Genomic DNA, 20235 nt, shown 5'->3' with positions numbered 1-20235 from the left:
TGACAGAAGACAAGCAAAGAGTCTTGTGGCTCTGACTTAACCTTTTTCCCTGTCCCCAGAGACAGAGACTCCACCAGCAATCCTGCAGCCTCTGCAGTCGTTGTAATGCTTCCCTTCTGCAGCTGCAGCAACTCTCCTGCAGTCTGAGCTGAACCTCACTCCCTGGAGCCAGCTCCACACCTTGCCAAGGAGGAGCAAGCAAACCAAGCACTGCTGCCTCCTTCCTGCCAGCCTGTTGCATATTTGAAACCTTTATCACCCTTCACCTGAAACTCCCCCCAGGCTACACACCCCACAGGCTGCACACCCCCTCTCCAGGAGCTCCCTTCTGCAGGGCCGGGGCTGGCGCTGCTCAGCACCAAGGGCTCCTTCCCCAGGAGGCTGCCCAAATATGGCCACAGTGCCCCAGCACAGCCCCACATTACTTCATGCCTTGTACATGCAACACACCTCTGTGGACAGCTGACTGTTTGCCTTCCTCACAGCCCCGTGCAGAGCAGGAGTGCTGCACTTCCCCTCCCCCCAGGGCTTGCTTCCCTCCCAGCCCTGGAGCCTGCCTTTGCTCACCCCCACCCTGCTCTGCAGCACCTTCTTGCAGACCTTCCCTCCAGTTTCTCAGCCCCAGCCTGTCTCCTGCCATCACAGAATTGTTTGGGTTGGAAAAGCCCTCTGAGGTCACCCAGTCCAACCATGAGCACAGCCCCACCATGGCCACAGGTTTCTGGAACACCTCTGGGGATGGGGACTCCACCACCCCCCTGGGCAGCCTCTGCCAATCCCTGACCACTGTGGCAGCAACTTGATGATCTCTGAGGTCTTTTCCAATCTTCCTGATTCTATGATTTAAAGACATTTTTCCTCATCTCCAACCTAAGCCTCCCCTGGCACAACCTGAGGCCATTTCCTCTCCTTCTCTCACCTGAGACTAGGGAGCAGAGCCCAACCCCCAGCTCACTGCAACCTCCTCTCAGGGAGCTGTAGAGAGCAATGAGGTCTCCCCTCAGCCTCCTCTTCTCCAGACTGAAGTCCTCATCCCCTCCAAATTCACTGGGCAGACAAACTCCCACCCCTGCCCTCCTCACTGTTGAGGGATGCTGAATTTCCCCAGCTCCCCAGTTCATGGCAGTAACTCCTAACAGCCATGCTTTGAATGCTCTGCCAGAGGAGGAGATCAGACCCCAGGGGCACAGCTTGAAGATGTTGGATGCTATTTCTCCCCCTTCTACATGCTGACAGCTGATGCATTTGTTCCTGTATTTCCTTGTGCCTTTCTCCTCCTCCCAAGCAGAGGCAGTGCTTGGCCTCCCTCCACCTTTCAGGCCCTCCCTCCACCACTGATTCAAAAGCAGCTGCAGATAATTGCCTCTGCACCTAATGCTGCATTCCATCGCTCCCAGCCAGCTATTGGGAAGGTTCTGAGCTCCTCCTTGTTCTTTCCTCCCCTACTGCAGCCCAAGGTCTTCTCCTCTGTCACTGATGCTAACATTTGCTCTCCTGCTTGCAGCTCAGTGAAGACCACAGAGCTTGGAAAAATCAGTATCAAAGCATTTAACCTCCTGGGGACCAGCAGGAGCTTTTCCTTGCCCTGTGTGTGAAAGGCAATGTCATGAGGTGGGCTTAGCCTTGCCCTTGCACCTCAGTCTGTATCTATCTGCCCTGTCCAGGTGCTCCAGGCCAGTGTCACACATCCTCTGCAGCTCTTGGTAGAGCCAGCATGACCAGAGACATCAGCCAGCAAGGACATCTGGGGTTTGATCAGCTTAAATGTCAAGCACAGTGATCTGTGATGCTGCAACAAGGCCTCACTGGGTGGGGACCCTGCAGCAGAAGCAGCCCCAGCAGCACTCAGCAGCTAGGGAACCAGGGGAGCTCTGCAAGGCTTGTGAGGGGCAGCTGAGGGAGCTGGGGTTGGTTAGTGCTCAGAAGAGGAGGCCCAGGGGAGACCTCATGGCCCTCTACAACTCCTGAAAGGAGGTTGGAAGCAGGTGGGGTTGGGCTCTGCTCACATGCAACAAGAGACAGAGCAAGAGCAAATGGCCTCAGGCTGTGCCAGGGGAGGTTCAGGTTGGCTAGCAGGACACAATTTTTCCCAGCAAGGGTTCTCAGGCACTGAAGAGGCTGCCCAGGGAGGTGGTGGAGTCCCCATCCCTGGAGGTGTTTAAAAGCCTCATGGATGTGGTGCTGAGGGATGTGGTTTAGAGGCAGTGGCTTAGCAGCAGGGGTGGATTGTGAGCTCTGGGTGAGAGGTTGGACTTGGTGAGCTCAAAGGCCTCTTCCAAGCTCAAGAGCTCTGTGATTCTGTGATGCTGTGGTGTGTAACTGTCTGCTCTGGTCCAGCACTGTGCCATCACTGCAGCATCTTCCCAACCCCAGGGATGACTCAGCCTGGCAGCCAGGCTGCCCACATCAGCCAGCACCCACCCCTGGGGGTGGCTTCAGCCAGGCTCCCTTTGACTAATGGAGGCCACACAGATCAGCTGCTTGTCAGCAACATTCAAACACCTACCTCTTTTCCCAGGGGCAGCTGAAGCTAAGCAGAGCTGTGCCTGTGTGCCCCTTCCTCGGGCAGGAGCTGGCCATGTCCTTTGGCATGGGCCAAGCTCAGCCAGCAGCCAACCACCACACAGCCACTCACCCACTCCTACCACCCTGCACAGGCACAGACCAGGCTCAGCTCAGGGAAGACTCCCTCAGTTTCATTTGTTACCAAGCAGAGCAGAATGAGGTAATGTGAAGTACAACCAGATCTCAAAGCCACCCTCCCCACACCCTCCCTCCTTCCCAGGGGCAGCTCTGCTCTTGGTTTTCCCTTCCTTCATCCCCCAGCAGCACAGGAGGATGGAGGTTGTGGTCAGTTCATCACACACTGCCTCTGCTGCTCCTTCCTCCTCAGGGGGAGGACTCCTCACACTCTTCCTCTGGTCCAGTGTGGGTCCCTCCACAGGAGACAGCCCTCCACAAACTTCTCCAGTGTGAGTCCTGCCCATGAAGGAAGGACTGCTCCATGAATAGCTCCAGAGAGGGTCCCTTCTGTGGGGGCAGTCCTTCAGGAGCAGATTGCTCCAGTGCAGGCTTCTCTTGGAGTCACTGCTCTGGCTTGGGCTCCTCTGCAGGCTGCAGGTGGGCAGCTTGAGATGTCCACCTTTAGAGAAGGCTGAGAGGGGCTCTGATCAATGTCTGTCTGCAGGGTGGGTGGCAAGGGGAGGAGGCCCAGCTCTTTTCTGTGGTGCACAATAATAAGCCAAGGAACAATGGAGACAAACTGGAACACAGAAGGTTTTACCTCAACGTGAGGAGAAACTTCTTCACAGTGAGGGTGTCAGAGCCCTGGGGCAGGCTGCTCAGGGGGGGTGTGGAGTCTCCTGCTCTGGACACATTCAAAACCCTCCTGGATGCATTCCTGTGTGACCTGCCCTGGGTGATCCTGCTTTGGGCAAGGGTTGGACTGGATGACCTCCAGAGGTCCCTTCCAAGCTCTCCCAGCCTGTGATCCTTGGTCTGCCCCACTGCTGACCTTTGTGGGCTGCAGAGGCACAGCCTGCTGAGCTCATCATGGTCTTCAGAGCAGGCTGCAGAGGAGTATCTGTTCCAGTGCCTGGAGCACCTCCTCCTCCTCCTTCCCTCACCTTGGTGTCTGCAGAGGTGTTTCTCTCACATCCCACTTCTCTCTCTGCTGCAGGCTCTTCCTCTTCTTAAATATTTCCTTGCAGAGACACTTCCCCCACGGCTGACTGCCACAGCCTTGGCCAGAGGTGAGGCCCACTTGGAGCAGCTTTCAGCAGCTTCTCACAAGAGCCACAACCAAAACCCTGCCAGTCAACCCCAAGCCCCTGTGGAGAGGCACAGGGCATATCCCACATCCCATCCCTGGCCCACGGGGAGGAGCAGCCATGGCCCTGCTGCAGCTGTGGCCTGGGAAGCTCCTGCCTGGACCACTCCAGCTTGGTGGGAGCAGCCCCTTATTAGCCTGCCTCCCAGCCCCTCTGCAGGAGCAATCTGAGCTCCCCAGCTTCCCAGTTCTTTCTCAGGAACCAGTAAGGATCCTCCAGCAACTGGGAAAGGGAAGAGCCTGGCTGGGAGGCTGTCCCTGCTGATGCTGTGGACGCTGAGAGGAGCAGGGACATCACACCAGCTCCAGTGGCTGATGGCCAAACGCTGGAGCTCTGCAGCTGAGCAGGGCCTTGGGCAGCAGCCACCAGGTGAGGCAGGGGAGCCATGAGCCATGGCCCCGTGGGCACCGGTGCCAGCCCGGGCAGGGAGGAGTTTGCTGTTCCTCAGCAGCTTCTGCTTCTGCCCAGGTGCTTGGATTCCTGCACAGGGCACCTGACCCGGGCACCTCCCGTGCTCTTGCAGTTCAGGGGGTGGGGGCAAGGTCTTTGTCTGGGTCCAGCTGTGGGGACAGCTGTGGAGGGGCAGCCTCAGCCCCCGTGCGGGCACAAGGCGCAGCCAGGAGCCGTGCCACGGGAGGCTCCCGTGGGGCAGCCCCAGCTCCAGCACGGAAAAGAGCTGCTGCTGGGATGGACCTCGGGCCAGGTGGCTGGGGGGGGGTCTGCAGCAGCGTGCTGGAGCATGCACCCACCCCAGGGTACTCCACAGCTGATGTCTTCTCCAGCCAGCACCCCCAGCTGCTCCCTTCCCCGAGCAGCCCAGGCACTGTGTCCTGCAACCCAAAGCAAAGCTGCTGTGCCAGGGAAGGGAGTGCAGGTGTAGGGAACGAGCTGTGCTCCAGCTCAGGGAGCCCTTCTGCTGCCAGGGGGGGTTCTAACAACGTGGGTCATGCCCTGGATACAGCTGGCACAGGAGGGGATATCAGCTTCTGCTCTGGCTTTAGGCAGCCTTAAGGAGAAGACAATTGGTGCACTGACCCTGACAGGATCCTGGGCTTCTTGCTTCTCCATTAGCTGCACACATGCCCTGATAACCTTTATTGGCTCCCCACACCCAGGTGCCTCTGTCTCAGGGGTAAGCAAGAGCAGGACTGCTGCCTCAGGGAGGAAGGAGCAAGTGAGACCCCAGGTCAAGCAGAGTCTCTCCACAGTACCTTCATGGAAGTCTGCAGGAGGTCTGAGGCGGTGCCCAGGTGCAGCCAAGAGTCCAGAGCAAGCCAGAAGCCCAGATCCAGCAACACCATGGGATGGGATGGGTCCAGAGTGAAGCCAGGAAGACAAGCCTTAGATGAGGGCTAGGTCCAGCAGTGGCCAGGCAGGGCTCTGGTGTGGGGCAGGAGGAGAAGTGAGGCTGTGGCAGGCAGGGCAGGAGCTGGGCTGGGCACCAGCACTCCTCCAATGCTGCTCCCACAGCAGCTGATGGCTCCAGCCTTATGAACAGCCCTCCTGAGTAGGTGAAGAAAACTCCTTGCAGGGATGACTCCAGGATGGGAACAGCTGCTGGCCTGGTTCCTGCTTATCAATGGGACACAGCAGATCTGACAGGACTGACATAGGCTGGGAGCACAGCTCATGCCCAGAGTCCATGGAGCTCCTTATCCACAGCCCTGGCCAAGCCTTCAGCACAGCCAGGTCAACATGGTCAACACTCTCCATGCTCTGCAGGACACAGACTGGTTCATGGTTCCTTTTACCCTCCCTCCCCATGGCTCTCACAGGCAGAAGCTGTGGCTGTTCCCACAACCTCACCACTGGGTCCAGTTTTGGGTGGCACAGTGCAAGAAAGACATTGAGGGGCTGGAGTGGGTCCAGAGAAGGGCAATGAGGCTGGGAAGGGTCTGGAGAACAGGGCTGGGGAGGAGCAGCTGAGGGAGCTGGGGGTGTTCAGTCTGGAGGAGGCTGAGGGGAGACCTCCTGGCTCTCTACAAGTCTCTGAAAGGAGGTTGCAGTGAGGTGGGGGTTGGGCTCTTCTCACAAGTCACAGCTGAGAGGACAAGAGGAAATGGCCTCAAGTTATAGCAGGGGGGTCCTAAGGTTGGACATTGGGGAAAAAGCTCCATACCTAGAGGGTCCTCAAAGACCAGACCAGGCTGCCCAGGGCAGTGGTTGAATCCCCATCCCTGGATGTATTCCAAAGCTGTCTAGGCATGGTGCTCAAGGACATGGGGTAGCAGTGGCCTTGGTGGTCTTGAAGGTCTTTCCCAACCATAATGATTCTGTGCTGCACCCTTTGGGAATCACTTTGCATTCTCCCCAGGGTACATTCAAGCAGGGAACTTGACCCAAACACCACTCTGGGGTGGGGATGCAGCTGTAGGGTGCAGGGTACCTGCTGGTGTCCCCATGAGCCCTAGAGAGCATTATGGGGAGCAGGGACTACACCAAGTGGGCCTTCAATTACACATCAGCCCTTAAAATCCCATGAGCCAGTGCCCCCAGGGTGTGCCACACTCAGCAAGAGCCCTTGCCCAGTGAGGTCTACATCCTCTGGCCAGCTCCTTTAACACCTGGGAGGACCCAGAGGAGCTGGTTGAAGTCACAGGACAGAGGTGCAGGCCCAGCAATTATTCTCCTCTTTAGCAGTACCTCCTAGGGTTGTTTCTAGAGCTTTTCATTTCAAGGAAACTAAGAGTAAAGAAGGGCTGAAGAGATCACAGTATCACAGTATCATAGTATCAGTCAGGGTTGGAAGGGACCACCAGGATCATCTAGTTCCAACCCCCCTGCCATGGGCAGGGACACCCCACACTACATCAGCCTGGCCAGAGCCTCATCCAGCCTGGCCTTAAACACCTCCAGGGACAGGGCCCCAACCACCTCCCTGCACAACCCATTCCAGGGCTTCACCACTCTCATGGGGAAGAACTTCCTCCTCCCCTCCAGCCTGAATCTCCCCACCTCCAGCTTCATTCCATTCCCCCTAGTCCTAGCACTGCCTGAGATCCTGAGCAGTCCCTCCCCAGCCTTCCTGGAGCCCCCTTCAGATCCTGGAAGGCCACAATGAGGTCACCTGGGAGCCTTCTCTTCTCCAGACTGAACAGCCCCAACTCCTTCAGTCTGTCCTCACAGCAGAGCAGCTCCAGCCCTCTGCTCATCCTCCTGGCCCTTCTCTGGACACCTTCCAGCACCTCCAGATCCCTCTTGTCATAGGGGCTCCAGAACTGGAGGCAGTACTGCAGGTGGGGTCTCACCAGGGCTGAGTAGAGGGGGAGGATCACCTCCCTCGACCTGCTGGCCACACTTCTCCTGCTGCAGCCCACTCTTTGGCTTTGTCCCCAGATCCCTTGTAGATGGAAGAAGCCATGGCCAACAAGCAGGGCTCCCTCCCCTGCTCCACTGAGTGTTTGTGTGGTGCCTGCCAGGAGAAGCTGGCAGTGGGAGGTCGGGAGGTGACTCATCCCAGTGACCTGGAGTCATGGGGACAGCTGTGTCACCTCTGGCCCAGCATGCAGGATCTTGGCAGGATGCATCCAGCCCAGGCTGATCACCAGCACCCCAACACACAGCTCAGCAGGACCAGGCTTCCAGCATGCTATCCAGCAGTGCCCCAGCCTGGGGGAGTGGGGGTCAGGGGGGTTCTCTCCATCCTTTGCCTTTCAATCCCATCCCTCCAGCTCAAACAGCCTTTTCCCTGGAAAATACAACTGGATAAAGAACCCCAGGTCAGGCTGAGGGGGCTGAAAGCATGGTGAAAGCATGCCACACACACACCTGGCACCTCAGCCATTCTCCAGGTGGGCCTTGGGTCCTATGCCAGGAGCCTTCAACCCTCCAACAGGCCGAGTGGGACCAAGGAAAAGCCACCAAGGGCAAAGCTCTTTGGCTTGGTCCCCAGATTCCAGCCTGGGCTGTGCTGCAGGTGGAGCTGTTTGCTCTCAAGCCACCTCGGGCACCTCAGCCCTCCAGGGGCTGTGCCACAGTGAGGGCTTGGCCAGGTCCTAGGCAGTAGCTATGGTGATGAACAGCTCCTGGGAGAGGTCCTCATGCCCCGTGGCTCTGAGTCAGTGTGAGAGGCCTCCTGTGTCACTTCCACTGCCTTGAAAGTGCCTGGCAGGGCTGGTGGCCCTGCAGAGGATCTCAGGGCAGCCTGGGGCTGGGAACAGTATGGACAGAGGTCTAGGCTGGGATTCTGGGGGACTGGGAACAACCTGAAGAGCCATCTGAGCTGGGCTCTGAGTCCTGGGGCAAGCTGGGACTGGGGCCAACCTGGCAGACATCCTTATCTTCTGGGAGGGAGAGTTCTCTGCAGGGCCTGGAGGTGCCTGTGCTTTCCAGCCATGGGCTGCGGGGGTAGGAGCTGCCCGGGGGCAGGGAGCGTGGGGAGGGCTGGCACACACAGCACCAGCCAGCCTGGCCCCCCCAGCACTGGCTCCTCCAGCACTGCCCGAGGGGGGAGGTGCTCCTCCTGCAGCAGGAAGCCAAGCCCCACCTTTGAGCACTGAGATCTCTTTATTTAGAACCTCTATTTAGAGTAAACCAAACCAGGTTGGAAGAGACCTTCAAGATCATTGTGTCCAACCCATCAACCAATCCAAGCCACCCAAACAGCTAACCCATGGCACCAAGCACCCCATCAAGTCTCCTCCTGAACACCTCCAGGGATGGGGACTCCACCACCTCCCTGGGCAGCACATCCCAATGGGCAATCACTCTCTCTGTATAGAACTTCTTCCGAACATCCAACCTGAACCTCCCCTGGCACAGCCTGAGACTGTGTCCTCTTGTTCTGGTGCTGGATGCCTGGGAGAAGAGACCAACCTCTGCCTGTCTACAACCTCCCTTCAGGTAGTTGTAGAGAGTGTAAGGTCTCCCCTGAGCCTCCTCTTCTCCAGGCTGAGCAACCCCAGCTCCCTCAGCCTCTCCTCACAGGGCTGTGTTCCAAACCCCTCACCAACTTTGTTGCTCTTCTCTGGACTCGTTCCAGCAAGTCAACCTCCTTCCTAAACTGAGGGGCCCAGAACTGGACACAGGACTCAAGGTGTGGCCTAACCAGTGCAGTGTACAGGGGCAGAATGACCTCCCTGCTCCTGCTGGCCACACTCTTCCTGATGCAGGCCAGGATGCCTTTGGCCCTCTTGGCCACCTGGGCACACTGCAGGCTCATGTTCAGCCTACCATCGACCAGCACCCCCAGGTCCCTCTCTGCCTGGCTGCTCTCAGCCACTCTGACCCCAGCCTGTAGCACTGCCTGGGGTTGTTGTGGCCAGTGTGCAGCACCTGGCACTTGGATGTGTTCAATCTGCCTCTCTGTGAGAGGCAAAGACCTGCGGCAGCTCCTCGAGGAGCACAGGGCCCTTGTGCACCTCCTGGCTTCCAAGCAATGACAGCTTTGCTCTGGGAGGGACTCGAGGTTGGCTGGGATGGAGGGGAGGCAGACAATGCCAGATGTGCCTCATCTCCCCGAGAGGAGGCCAGAATGCTGAGCTGCCCATGGCGAGTCCAGAGCCACCCATGCAGCCCCTGGGGACACAGGGGCACAGGCTACTGCCTCAGCAAAACCTGGGCAGCTTGCCTGGGGCAGGGAATGGGACCCCTGGCTTAGGGCAGGTGAATCTCAGAGGGATGAGAAGCAGCTCTGCAGATGGCCAGCTCCACCTGAAGCCAGCCTCCCCTCTCACACAAGGAGATGGTTTGTGCAGAGCCTCCCAGGGCCCCCTGGCACAACTGAACACCCTGAGGCTGGACTGCAAGTGCAGACATCCCAACCCAAGTCTAACCTTCCCCCCCCCAGACACTCAGACATCCCCACAGCACCTACAGCCCCAGGGAAGCCTGACATCCTCCCCTGGGGTGCTGCACTGCCATCAGCTGCTGCCTCTCCTGGTGCCACAACCAAAGCCATCTGCAATCCAACCCCGGGGTGCTTTGGTGGCCCTCCTGCAGCCCAGCACTGTGTGGCCACTGGTGGCATTCTCAGCTCCCAAGCCCAGGCAGTGTGGGTGGCACTTACCTCTCCTGTCATATCCTTGGGCTTTGAGCTCCTCTCCCAGAAACAAGGAATTTTGGTAGAATAAAGCAGAAACAACCTCTGTCCCTCTCCCAGCTGGCAGAGGAGGGGATTCCTGGTCCCTGAGTTGCTCCTGTTTCCTCTCCAGGGTGGAAACTGTTAAGTGACCTGTAGCAGATCTCATTAAGCTATGGAAAACAGCTCAACAGGTTGGGTCCTGTGGACACATCCATCTAGCAGGTGGCTTAGTTTCTTTCAGAGACCTTCTCCCTGCAAGAAGCTCTCCCTGCCCTCTGCCCAGCTGCACTCATGGACTGTTCCATGGGAGAAAAATGCTTCCCCAGTGAATAATTTCAGGAAGAGAAACCATGGGCAAGCTTTTCAGCCCAGCATCAGCTCAGCTTCCCCCACTTCACACTTCCCCAGCCTCCTGCCCACACCCTGCTGTGAAGCTCTGGAGGAGGTTGGAGCTGTGGGGCACACAGCTTTTGGCACTGCTGTGCTGTGTGGGGTTTGGATCTGGCCCACCCTGAGCATCCCTCTGGGAGGTGGCCACACACACACACACACTGCCCTGAGGTGGCCTGCCAAAGCCACCCAGCAAAGCTGGAGCCCTTGCACCCAGCCTGAGCCACTGGGGAGCACAGGCATGGCAGTGCAGCTCCATTGCTCTGGGAGGCAAGTCACACTTCAGCCAAATAAAGGAAACATACTTGGGATGATTTCATCCAGGACAGTTTGGGTTTATTCCTGATGACAGCTCTGGAAGCAGGAGTTTGTGATGGAAGTCTTTTGGAGACCAACAAATAGACAGAGGCAAATCAACCAACCAGTGCAACCAGCCACAGGCTTAGCTGTAGGACAATTCACAGCACGTTGGAGAAGGGGATTGAGGCACAAAGCCCAGACCTGAAGAGGCAATGTCAGCAATGCCTGCTCCAAAGCAGGCTCTGTGCTTTTCCTGAGGTGCTCTCCCCGGGGTCTCAACGACCGAGAACCTCTTCCTGGCCTTGCAGGGCTGGGAACAGGCCCAGGATCCCCACTGCACTTGGCCCAGACAGCCCCAACTGTCTTTTCCAGTGTGTGTTGCTTAATCTGTGTCAGTTGCTATTTCCAGACAATGAGTGTGGGGAGGAGCACCCAGAAGCACAAAGCAGAAGAGCTCTCAGGGCGAGTTGCCACCAGCAGACCTGAAACAATCCGCTGGCTCTTTCTGCCCCGGCTGGCACAGCCAAGCAGCCTTCTAGACAAGCCCAAACAGACTTGCAGGGCAGAAATCTGGCTGCAGGTGCCAAAGGTGAGCTCAGGTGTGAGCTCAGGGATGAGCTCAGAAGAGCAAGAACTTGGGAGCAGGCCCAAAACCGCAGCCTGCGAGCGGGAGGTCAGGCAGGAGCTGGAGGAGGAGGCAGAGCTCTGAGTGCCCAGACGTCTGCTCTGCTCCTCAGCAGCCAGGCCCAAGAGAAGCAAAGGAAGGAGAGGAAGGAGTGAGACACAGCAAGCAGTAATCCAGTTACCATCCCCTCCCCCTGTTTACATCCCCCAGTGTCTGCTCTCGCAGCCCCCTAACGACAGAGGCTGCCAGATGGGGGCGGAACAGAGCATCCCGCAGGGAATGGGAGGTGGCCTGGGCTGTGCTGCCCCCGAGGGCATGGCCACCCTCCCTCAGCATCAGCAACCAGTGAAGCAGCTGGAGGAGAACACGGACCACGCTGCAGAGGAGGCATAGATAGTCGCAGATAATCAGAGAATGGGTTGGGTTGGAAGGGACCTTAAAGCTCATCCAGTTCCAACCCTTCTGCCATGGGCAGGGACACCTTCTACTAGACCAGGTGGCTCAGGGCCTCATCCAAGCAGGCTGCCATCCCTTTACCTTGACTAGGACAGAGCCTGAGAAAGGACACCTTGACCACAGCTTGCTGCTTACCCCTCCATAAGCCCAGAGCTTTGCAAATCCTGAGAGCAGGACTTGGCCTCTGCAGCAAACCCCTCCAGCGGGCTGGCTTTGGCCACAACCTGCTTGCAGCCCATCCTGGAGTACTGCTTGTCCCCAGTAGTGTAGTAAGGGAGCTGACTGGCCAGGGCTTCAATATGCTTCTGGTCAGGGTACAGCCCTTCCCTCCTCATCTCCTCTAGGAAGCAGTTCACAACGTGGCTCTTCTCCAGGAGAACAAAAGGGATGATGTCTGCAGCCTTCCAGAGAGGGTGGACATCAATCAGGACCGGCTGGATGATGCTTAGCAGCTCCTCAGCTCCCCTTTGCTGCTGCAGCAGCTCAGCAGAAGCGTTCTGGATAACAAACTTGGTTATCTCACCACCTCCTATGCTGCTGATCAGGATGTAGATGGCGTTGAGGAACTCGTTGGTCTGATTGGGTTCAAAGAAGCGGCTGAGGGTATCCAGCAGCACCGGAGACATCAGCTCCACCTCGTCCAGAATAAACAAGGGGGTCTTCTCTTCTGTTTCAGCCCTTGTCACCATGTCAGAGACCTTCTTAGCCAGATCTACTTCGCAGGTGAGAGGCGGCAGGCCGGCGGGGCAGTGGTGCATGACGGAGTACTGCAGCACGAAGTCATTGTCCATGACGGAGCGGAAGTGCTTGGCCAGCAGCCAGCCCACGTGGCTCTTCCCCACTCCCGTGGGGCCGTTCAAGGAGATCACCAAAGGCTTGTTGTGGATGTGGGTGGCCAGGTAGTCCTTCAGCAGCTCCATAATGCTTTCCACGGCCACCTTCTGCCCAAACACCTCCCGCTGCATCGTTTTCTCCAGCCCGTCCAGGTCGTACTTTTGGAGGTTGTCATCCAGGTTCTCTATGGCGTTGAGGATCTGGAAGAAGATGATGACGATGAGGAGGAGGAGGCAGCGCTTGGCCTTGCTCTTCTCCTCTGCTGGGAGGTACCTCTTGGTTTTGTCTGGGTACAGGACCAGCCGGGATCTCCGCCGGCTCTTTTTCCGCCGGGACTTTTTGGCGGCGTACTGCTCCACGGAGGTGTCGAAGGTGAAGTACTGGGAGGTTTCGAAGCTGGGCTGGTGAAAGAAGGCCATGGAAGGGCCATAGAGGCCAGTCCTGGTCAGGGACAGCTGCCTCTGAAGCAGCCTGGTGTGGACAAGCTCTGCTGACTTCTCCCGAGGCAGCTCCAGCTGCAGGCGGCTCTTCCTCTGCCCGCGGTAGCGGCGCCGCAGGTGGATGATCGCCCGCAGGGGAGAGGAGATTGAAGACATTTTCTTTGCAGGAGCAGGGACCTCAGCACCTGCAGCCTCCTCCCCACTGCCCTCGCAGCTGGGTGCCTCTCCTCTGGCACTGCTGTTGGCACAGGGCACCTCCCCACGGCTGGCCGTGCTGGGCATCTCCCCTGGCAGGCTGCTCTCAGCACCAGGAGCCTCTTCCTTTGCCTCAGCAGAGGGCATCTCTCCTTCTGCACCTCTCTCCCCCCAGGGCAGACCTCCTCCTAGATCCTCTGTGGCAGACATTTCTCCATCCACCTCAATGCAGGGCAGCTCTCCATCCATCTTGTCTGGTTCTCACAGCCCATTCACATCATCTTCTTTCTAAAGGGAAGGAGAAGAAGGGGGACTCATCAGTCTTTGTGACCTGTAAGAAGGAGGTTACTGTCCCCAGGGAGGTGACCAGCAGCAGCCACGTTAGCCAGGCAGCTCCTTTCCAACAGGCAGAATGATTGCCTGCAGCAGGCAGCAGTGGCAAGGGGGCAGATGCAGACTTTCAGACCTCACTTGCTGGAAGATGGTCTCTGCACACCTGCAGAACTACAGAGGATCTTCACAGATCAATGTGTCTCACAAACCCAACCCTGCAGGGACAGGACCAGGGGCAATGGCTTCAAACTGGAGCAGAGCAGATTTACATTGGATGGTAGGAACAAGTTCTTTACCATGAGAGTGGTTGAGCACTGGTACAGGTTGCCCAGAGAGGTGGTTGAAGCCCCATCCCTGGAGATATTCAAGGTGAGGCTTCACCTGGCTCTGGGTGACCTGAATTAGTTGAGGATGTCCCTGCTCACTGCAGAGGAGTTGGACTGGATGAGCTTCAGAGGTCCCTTCCAACCCAAAGCATTCTATGACTCTATGATACAGAAGGAAAGCTCAGAGCTGGCTGGAGCCAAAGGCAGAGGCTCTGCCCCACGCTGCTGTGAGCAAGAGCCAGGACACAGGGCAGACAGCTCCATGCTCTGAAGCAGAGCTGCCCAAACCTGTTCCCTCCATCTGTTGAATTAAAGCAGGACACAAACCCACACCTCTGCACTCACACATACACACATCCCTGTGGGGTTCAGGCTCTCTGGCACCCACTGAGACCTTTTGGGCCATCAGAGCCTGCTTGGAAGTGGCTGCTGAAGGGCTCTTGGCGTGCAGGCCATGGTGGCACAGCATCTCCCTGGGCAGGGTTCATAGAACCATAGAACTGTTGAGGTTGGAAGAGACCTATGAAGTCCTCAAGTCCAACCACTCACCCAGAGCTCACAACCCCACCCCTGCTGCTAAGCCACTGACACTAAACCAAGTCCCTCAGCACCACAGCCATGAGGCTTAACCCCAGGGATGGTGACTCCAGCACCTCCCTGAGCAGACTATTTCAGTGCCTGGGAACCCTTGCTGGGAAAAAAGTCTTCCTAATATCCAACCTAAGAATTGTCCTGGCTGTGCTGATGTGCAGTGCCCATCAGTGCTGGTGGGCAGAGGAAGGGAGGGCAGCATCCAGCCACTTCTCAGCCTGCAGCTCCTCAGACTGTCCCTGGACAGGGAGGGCTCAGACAGGTTGCAGAGAACTGATGTGGTTGTGGCTAATCCTGCCAGCAGCACATGGCTGTGGAGAGAGGAGCAGAGCTGACCCACAGCACCCCAACCCTGCTACTCCCATAGTACCCCAACCCTCCTACCCCCAGAGCACCCCAACCCTCCCACCCCCACACACTCACACCCCTGGACACACAGCAGCCACTGTGTCCCTCCCACAGGAGGCCCTGGGGCCGTGTAGGAGAGCACAGGGACATGAGAGCCCCTGGCAGAGCCATCTGTGTGGAGATGATACGGACAAACCTCAGTGGGTGAAGAAGGAGGAAGAGGAGAGGCTGTGCTCCAGCAGCAGGATGTGATGCCAAGACACAGAGCCAGCAGGAAGCCCCTGAGATAACGCAGCTCTGCAGCCCCGGCTGCCGCACAGCGCAATCACCACCATGTGCCGCAGCGCCAGGGACAGCTCTGTCCCTGCCCAGCACGAAGCTGCGGGCGGCAGGAGCTGTGTCACAGTGGGAGGGCATCTCCCCACCCCCCCTCACCTCCAGACCACAGCAGCTGTGACGCAAGGGACACTTGGCTGGCGTGACAGTGCCAAGCCCCGGAGCAGGAAGCTGGCATGGGCAGGGCCACGCACAGCACCTTCAGCGACCGCCCGGAAGAACCAACCCTGGGCTCTGCCAAAAGTTCTGTGTCCCTGGGGAGGAGGAGGAGGTCCCCGAAGGGTTTCTTATTAACTCGCATCAGCTCAGCAGGAAGTGCAAAATGTCACAGGCCAGAGGAGGTTTTGCTTCAGCACCGCCGGGCTGACGCAGGCTGCCTGCCGGCACACAGCGAGGGAAAGGCTGCCCGGGGGAGCTCCCAGCCACCTCCCGGCTCCATCCCACTCCTTTCCCAGCTCCACTTGCTGTGCCCGGGCATTTCAGAGGAGCCTTGCCCCCACCCCAGGGACGAGTTGCTTTCTGGCCCCCGTGCCAGCAGCCAGCTGGCTGTGGGAACCGAGCTGGGGCGAGCGGCTGCTGCAGTGCAACTCCCTGGGCGAGCTGGTGCCGTGCAGCAATTAGCCCAGAGTGCTAATTACTGACCCCGTGCAGCATTTGCCTGTGCCCAGAGTGGAACCAGCCGGACGAGATTCCAGCAGGCAGGCACAGAGCCGGCAAGGGCAGGAGGGCTGGTGGCCAGCAGCACCCCCAAACCGTCCCCACGCCACGCTGGGGTCACACCCCTGCTGCTCCACCTCATGGACTCTGCCTTGATCCACACGGTGCAAGGGGGTCCTGAGGCTCCCCAAAGGGGTGCCTGGCCCCAAAGCTGCTGGGGAGCAGCCCCTGTGGCACAGACCAGCATGGGCCCTGGTGTGCAGGAGCTGGGACACAGCAAAGCTCAGTGTGGGGCCGGGTCAACCCTTCAGGCCATAACACAGTGACACACACACAGAGTGAAGCCTTCTCAGCCCCAAACCCATGCAGGTGAGGATAGGGTTCAATAAATGCCAGGGGGGAGCTGAAGGAGTTTAGGCAACTCCCACAACTTACTGAACTGTTGGGGCAGGTCCAGAGGAGGCTACAGAGATGATCAGAGGGCTGGAGAACCTCTCTGGTGGGGACAGGCTGAGAGAGCTGGGGCTGTTCAACTTGGAGAAGAGAAGGCTCCAGGGAGACCTTAGAGCAGCCTGCCAGTACCTGAAGGGTTCCAGGAGAGCTGGGGAGGAGCTTTTGACAGGGGCTCAAAGTGACAGGACAAGGGGAAATGGCTATGAGCTGGCAGAGGGGAGATTGAGACTGGAGATGAAGGAGAAATTCTTGATGGTGAGGGTGATGAGACACTGGAACAGACTGCCCAGGGAGGTTGTGGCTTCCCCCTCCCTGGAGGTGTCCAAGCCCAGACTGAATGAGGCCTTTGAGCAATCTGGTCCAGTGGGAGGTGTCCCTGCCCATGGCAGGGGGGGTGGAACTGGGTGATCTTTAAGGTCCCTTCCAACCCAAACCATTCTCTGATTCTACAGGAAAATGTTTAGGGAGCAGAAGGATGGTGGAAGGGAAACATGAGATATCCCAAACACACCACAGGGTGTCAGCCCATAGCCCCTGCTGAAGCACGAAGCAGTTCAGCTCCTCACAGCCCTGAAGCTGACTCTCCTACCGCTGCCACGTTCACACAGGGAGCCCAAGGCCCCTGCAAGGCCAGTGGAAAGTGTCAAGGATCACACATTCATCGGCTGGGAGACGTGCAAGACCTTCCTTCCCAAAAGCCAAGAGCCCAAACAGCACTTCCATCAACCTGGCATCAAATGCCCAGCTCTCCAGAGGAGCCAATTAAAGCAGGGTGGAGGGACCAGAACCCATCCTCAGCAAAAAAATCTGTCCAGTCATGCATTTAATAGTCCTATTAATAGCATGACTCAGCTCCTAATACCTGTTGGTATTTCTAAGAGCAGCTCCTGCTTGCTCGGTATTGGATGGGGGCCAGGGCAGGTGGCTGTGCCAGCCCCCCGCAGTGCCAACCCAGAGGCGCTGCCAGCCTGCAGAGATGAGCTTTCAACAGCTGAACCAGATGTTGGGTGAAAATGAAAGGCAAAAGAAGCCGGCACTGGAGTCCCCAGCATCACGAGTGCTCCTGTAAACACCGAGTCCACTCACCCCGCGGGACGACTTCCACTTAGCTCCTGGAAACTCTCCTGAGAACCCCCCTCCCCCCCCCCCCCCCCCCCCCGAGCTTTCCTCCTTTAACTCTTCCCCAAACATTGCGATGTGCATTCGTGTGTCACCCTGCTGCCGCCAAAACAAGGTTTCCACAACAGAGGAGCCTGCGTGGGCAGCCGGAGGCAGCGGGGCGGGACGGGAGCGCGGCCGGAGGGGAGCGCGGCCGGGGGCAGCCTGCGGGCAGCCGGCGGCAGGAGAGCGCCTGGCTCGCAGGAGACCTCAGCCCAACGCCCGCCACGGAAACGTGGCCCCGCTTAAAGTGGCAGCTGCTGAGTCCCAAGGGTTGGGGAGAAAGGAGCTGCAGCCCAAAGCAGAGCACTTTGGGTCAAGACAGCTGGGAAAAAAAAACCCCAAAGGCTGATCCCCAAGCTGGAAGCCAAAATCTTCCATCCAGAGCTGAGTATTTTTAGGGAGAAAGTGGAGTGAAGTTATGGCCAGGAGTGGAGATGCTGGCTGCGGGCAGAGACCAGCACAGCTCTAGCCCCAGCACAGGGTACGGCCCCAGCACAGGGTATGGCCCCAGCACAAGGTATGGCCCCAGCACAGGGTATAGCCCCAGCACAGGGTATAGCCCCAGCACAGGGTATAGCCCCAGCACAGGGTATGGCCCCAGCACAGGGTATGGCCCCAGCACAGGGTACAGCCCCAGCACAGGGTATGGCCCCAGCACAGGGTATAGCCCCAGCACAGGGTACGGCCCCAGCACAGGGTATAGCCCCAGCACAGGGTATGGCCCCAGCACAGGGTATGGCCCCAGCACAGGGTACAACCCCAGCACAGGGTATGGCCCCAGCACAGGGTATAGCCCCAGCACAGGGCATGGCCCCAGCACAGGGTATGGCCCCAGCACAGGGTATGGCCCCAGCACAGGGTATGGCCCCAGCAGCCCAAGCTGCTGCTCCTTGGGGGTCACCACTTGGGGACGAGCTGCCAAACGCAGCTGGAGCTTGGGGCGTGCAGATGTTTGCCCTCTTCCGAAGCACGGCACAAGGATGACAGCCAGAACGATGCAAAGCCCTCCCAGGCCACCCCAAAAACCGGCTTGCCACCAACCCCCACCAGCCCTGCTCCCAGCCTGACCGTTGTCCTTTTTTTGCCAAGCCCCAAAACCCAAGAGCAGAGGAAGGGCAGCGAGTGGGGGCAAAGAGCCCAAAGCATCCAGAAGCAGCAGGGGCAGCAGGGTCCCTGCCGGACGGGGGCAGGCTCTGGTGGCAAGGGGCGATGATCAGCAGATGATGGGGGGGGGGGATGATGGCCAAGGGGTGCCCTGCGGGGTCGCAGCAGCATGGGGGAGCCGACCCCGGGGCGGTTACCTGCAGTGCCTCGCTCAGGGCCGGCTGCCGTCGCTCTCCTCCAGCCGCCGAGCCCAGCCCCCGGCCTCAGCCGGCCGCTCCTCTGCCCCCCTGCTCTCATCCGTGCCGAACCCGACCGCGGGGAGGAAACGCAGAGGAGGAGTGGCCCCGTGGCAGCACTTCCTTCTCCCAGGGCCATGGGCCGGCCGCTTCGCGCTGCCCCCTCTCGCCCCCAGGCCTCCTCGGCGGCTGCCGTCACGGCGGCGTCGTCTGCAGGAGCACGAAGGCGGCGGCGGGGCCGGCCCGGGCCGGGATGAGCTCATCGGCAGCCCCGGAGCCCCGGCCGCGGGCAGCGCAGCCCCAGAGCCCATGGCCGGCGCAGGGCAGGGCGGTGATGCAGCGCGGAGGTCACTGGGGCTGAGGCGGCACCTCGAGGAGGGAGTGGAGCAAAAATAGACATGGGGAGAGCCAGAGTGGATGCTAGGAAGAAATTCTTCACCGTGAGGGTGGTGAGAGACTGGCACAGGTTGCCCAGGGAGGTGGTGGAAGCCTCATCCCTGGGGGGTTTTAAGGCATAGCATAAGCCAGCAGGTCGAGGGAGGTGATGCTCCCCCTCTGCTCCACTCTGCTCAGACCCCACCTGGAGCTCTGTGTCCAGTTCTGGAGCCTCTATCACAGGAAGGATCTGGAGGTGCTGGAAGGTGTCCAGAGAAGGGCCACGAGGAGGAGCAGAGGGCTGGAGCTGCTCTGCTATGAGGACAGACTCAGTCGGGGTTGTGCAGGCTGGAGAGGAGAAGGCTCTGAGGAGACCTCATTGTGGCCTTCCAGGATCTGAAGGGGGCTACAGGAAAGCTGGGGAGGGACTTTTGAGGGTGTCAGGGAGTGATGGGTCTGGGGGTAATGATTCTAAGCTAGAAGTTCATAGAAGTTCTTGCCCATGAGGGTGGTGAGAGCCTGGCACAGGTTGCCCAGGGAGGTGGTGGAAGCCTCATCCCTGGAGGTGTTTGCAGCCAGGCTGGATGTGGCTGTGAGCAACCTGCTGTAGTGTGAGGTGTCCCTGCCCATGGCAGGGGGTTTGGAACTGGCTGATCCTTGAGGTCCCTTCCAACCCTAACACTTCTGTGATTCTATGAATGAAATGGTGTTGCCAACAGGGAAGACAGGGAGAGCAGAAAGTAGAGGGAATTGGGGAAAATGAGTGAGTTCATTAAAAAGAGTCTGGAAAAAAACAGCAAGCCCAGAGTGGTTGACCTGTCTGTCCCTGGGCCAGCTCCTGAGCAGCTGCTCTGCTTCCCCTGGCCCCAGTGAGGCTTTTGGCCGCTTGCAGCCCTCAGCCCTGTAGCAGGGGGGTGTGGGGTCATGGCCAAGCTGCATGGTCACAGCAGGACAAACCTCTGGAACCCTGAGCCCTCCCTGCACAAAAACTCCCCGGGGAAGAACCTCTTCTTCCCTCAGACACGCTAAGGAAGGAGGAAGCAGCAGGGTGTTTCCAAACCCAGCGCTGCAAAGGCTCCTCCTGGCAGCTCCTCCTCACCTCCACCTTCACCTCCACCTACAGCTCAGCTTTCCTTTAGCCCCAGCGACCCTGACTCAACCTCCCTGACCTCTCACCCCCACTTGCACAACCTGCCCAGGGGTTTTCCCTGAAAACCAAGCCC

General features: G+C 58.7%; 1 protein-coding gene across 3 annotated transcripts; it reads right to left on the bottom strand.

Annotated features, from left to right (window-relative positions):
- Positions 1-10562: 10562 nt before the first annotated feature.
- Positions 10563-18756, bottom strand: TOR4A (torsin family 4 member A). Of its 3 annotated transcripts, none has more exons than XM_068164132.1 (2): positions 18599-18756; positions 10563-13380 (listed from the first exon to the last, which is right to left on the bottom strand). In XM_068164132.1, the coding sequence occupies exon 2, from the start codon at positions 13339-13341 to the stop codon at positions 11755-11757; it is 1587 nt and encodes a 528-aa protein (XP_068020233.1). In that variant the 5' UTR covers positions 13342-13380; positions 18599-18756; the 3' UTR covers positions 10563-11754. The 3 variants fall into 3 exon arrangements, with proteins under 3 accessions (XP_068020233.1, XP_068020234.1, XP_068020235.1); XM_068164133.1 differs by lacking the exon at positions 18599-18756 and adding an exon at positions 14887-15058; XM_068164134.1 differs by lacking the exon at positions 18599-18756 and adding an exon at positions 14472-14500.
- Between the last annotated feature and the right edge of the window lie 1479 nt (positions 18757-20235).

This window comes from Melanerpes formicivorus, unplaced genomic scaffold (genome assembly GCF_026170545.1).
Source record: "Melanerpes formicivorus ecotype bairdi unplaced genomic scaffold, bMelFor1.0.p_v2 SCAF_77, whole genome shotgun sequence".
Taxonomy (NCBI): domain Eukaryota; kingdom Metazoa; phylum Chordata; class Aves; order Piciformes; family Picidae; genus Melanerpes; species Melanerpes formicivorus.
The sequence above is the reverse complement of the archived record's forward strand: the minus strand, read 5'-3'. Positions and strand labels throughout refer to the sequence as shown.

Coding starts and splice junctions, on each gene's coding strand:
- TOR4A (XM_068164132.1), bottom strand. CDS start 13,341: ATGGATGGAGAGCTGCCCTGCATTGAGGTGGATGGAGAAATGTCTGCC.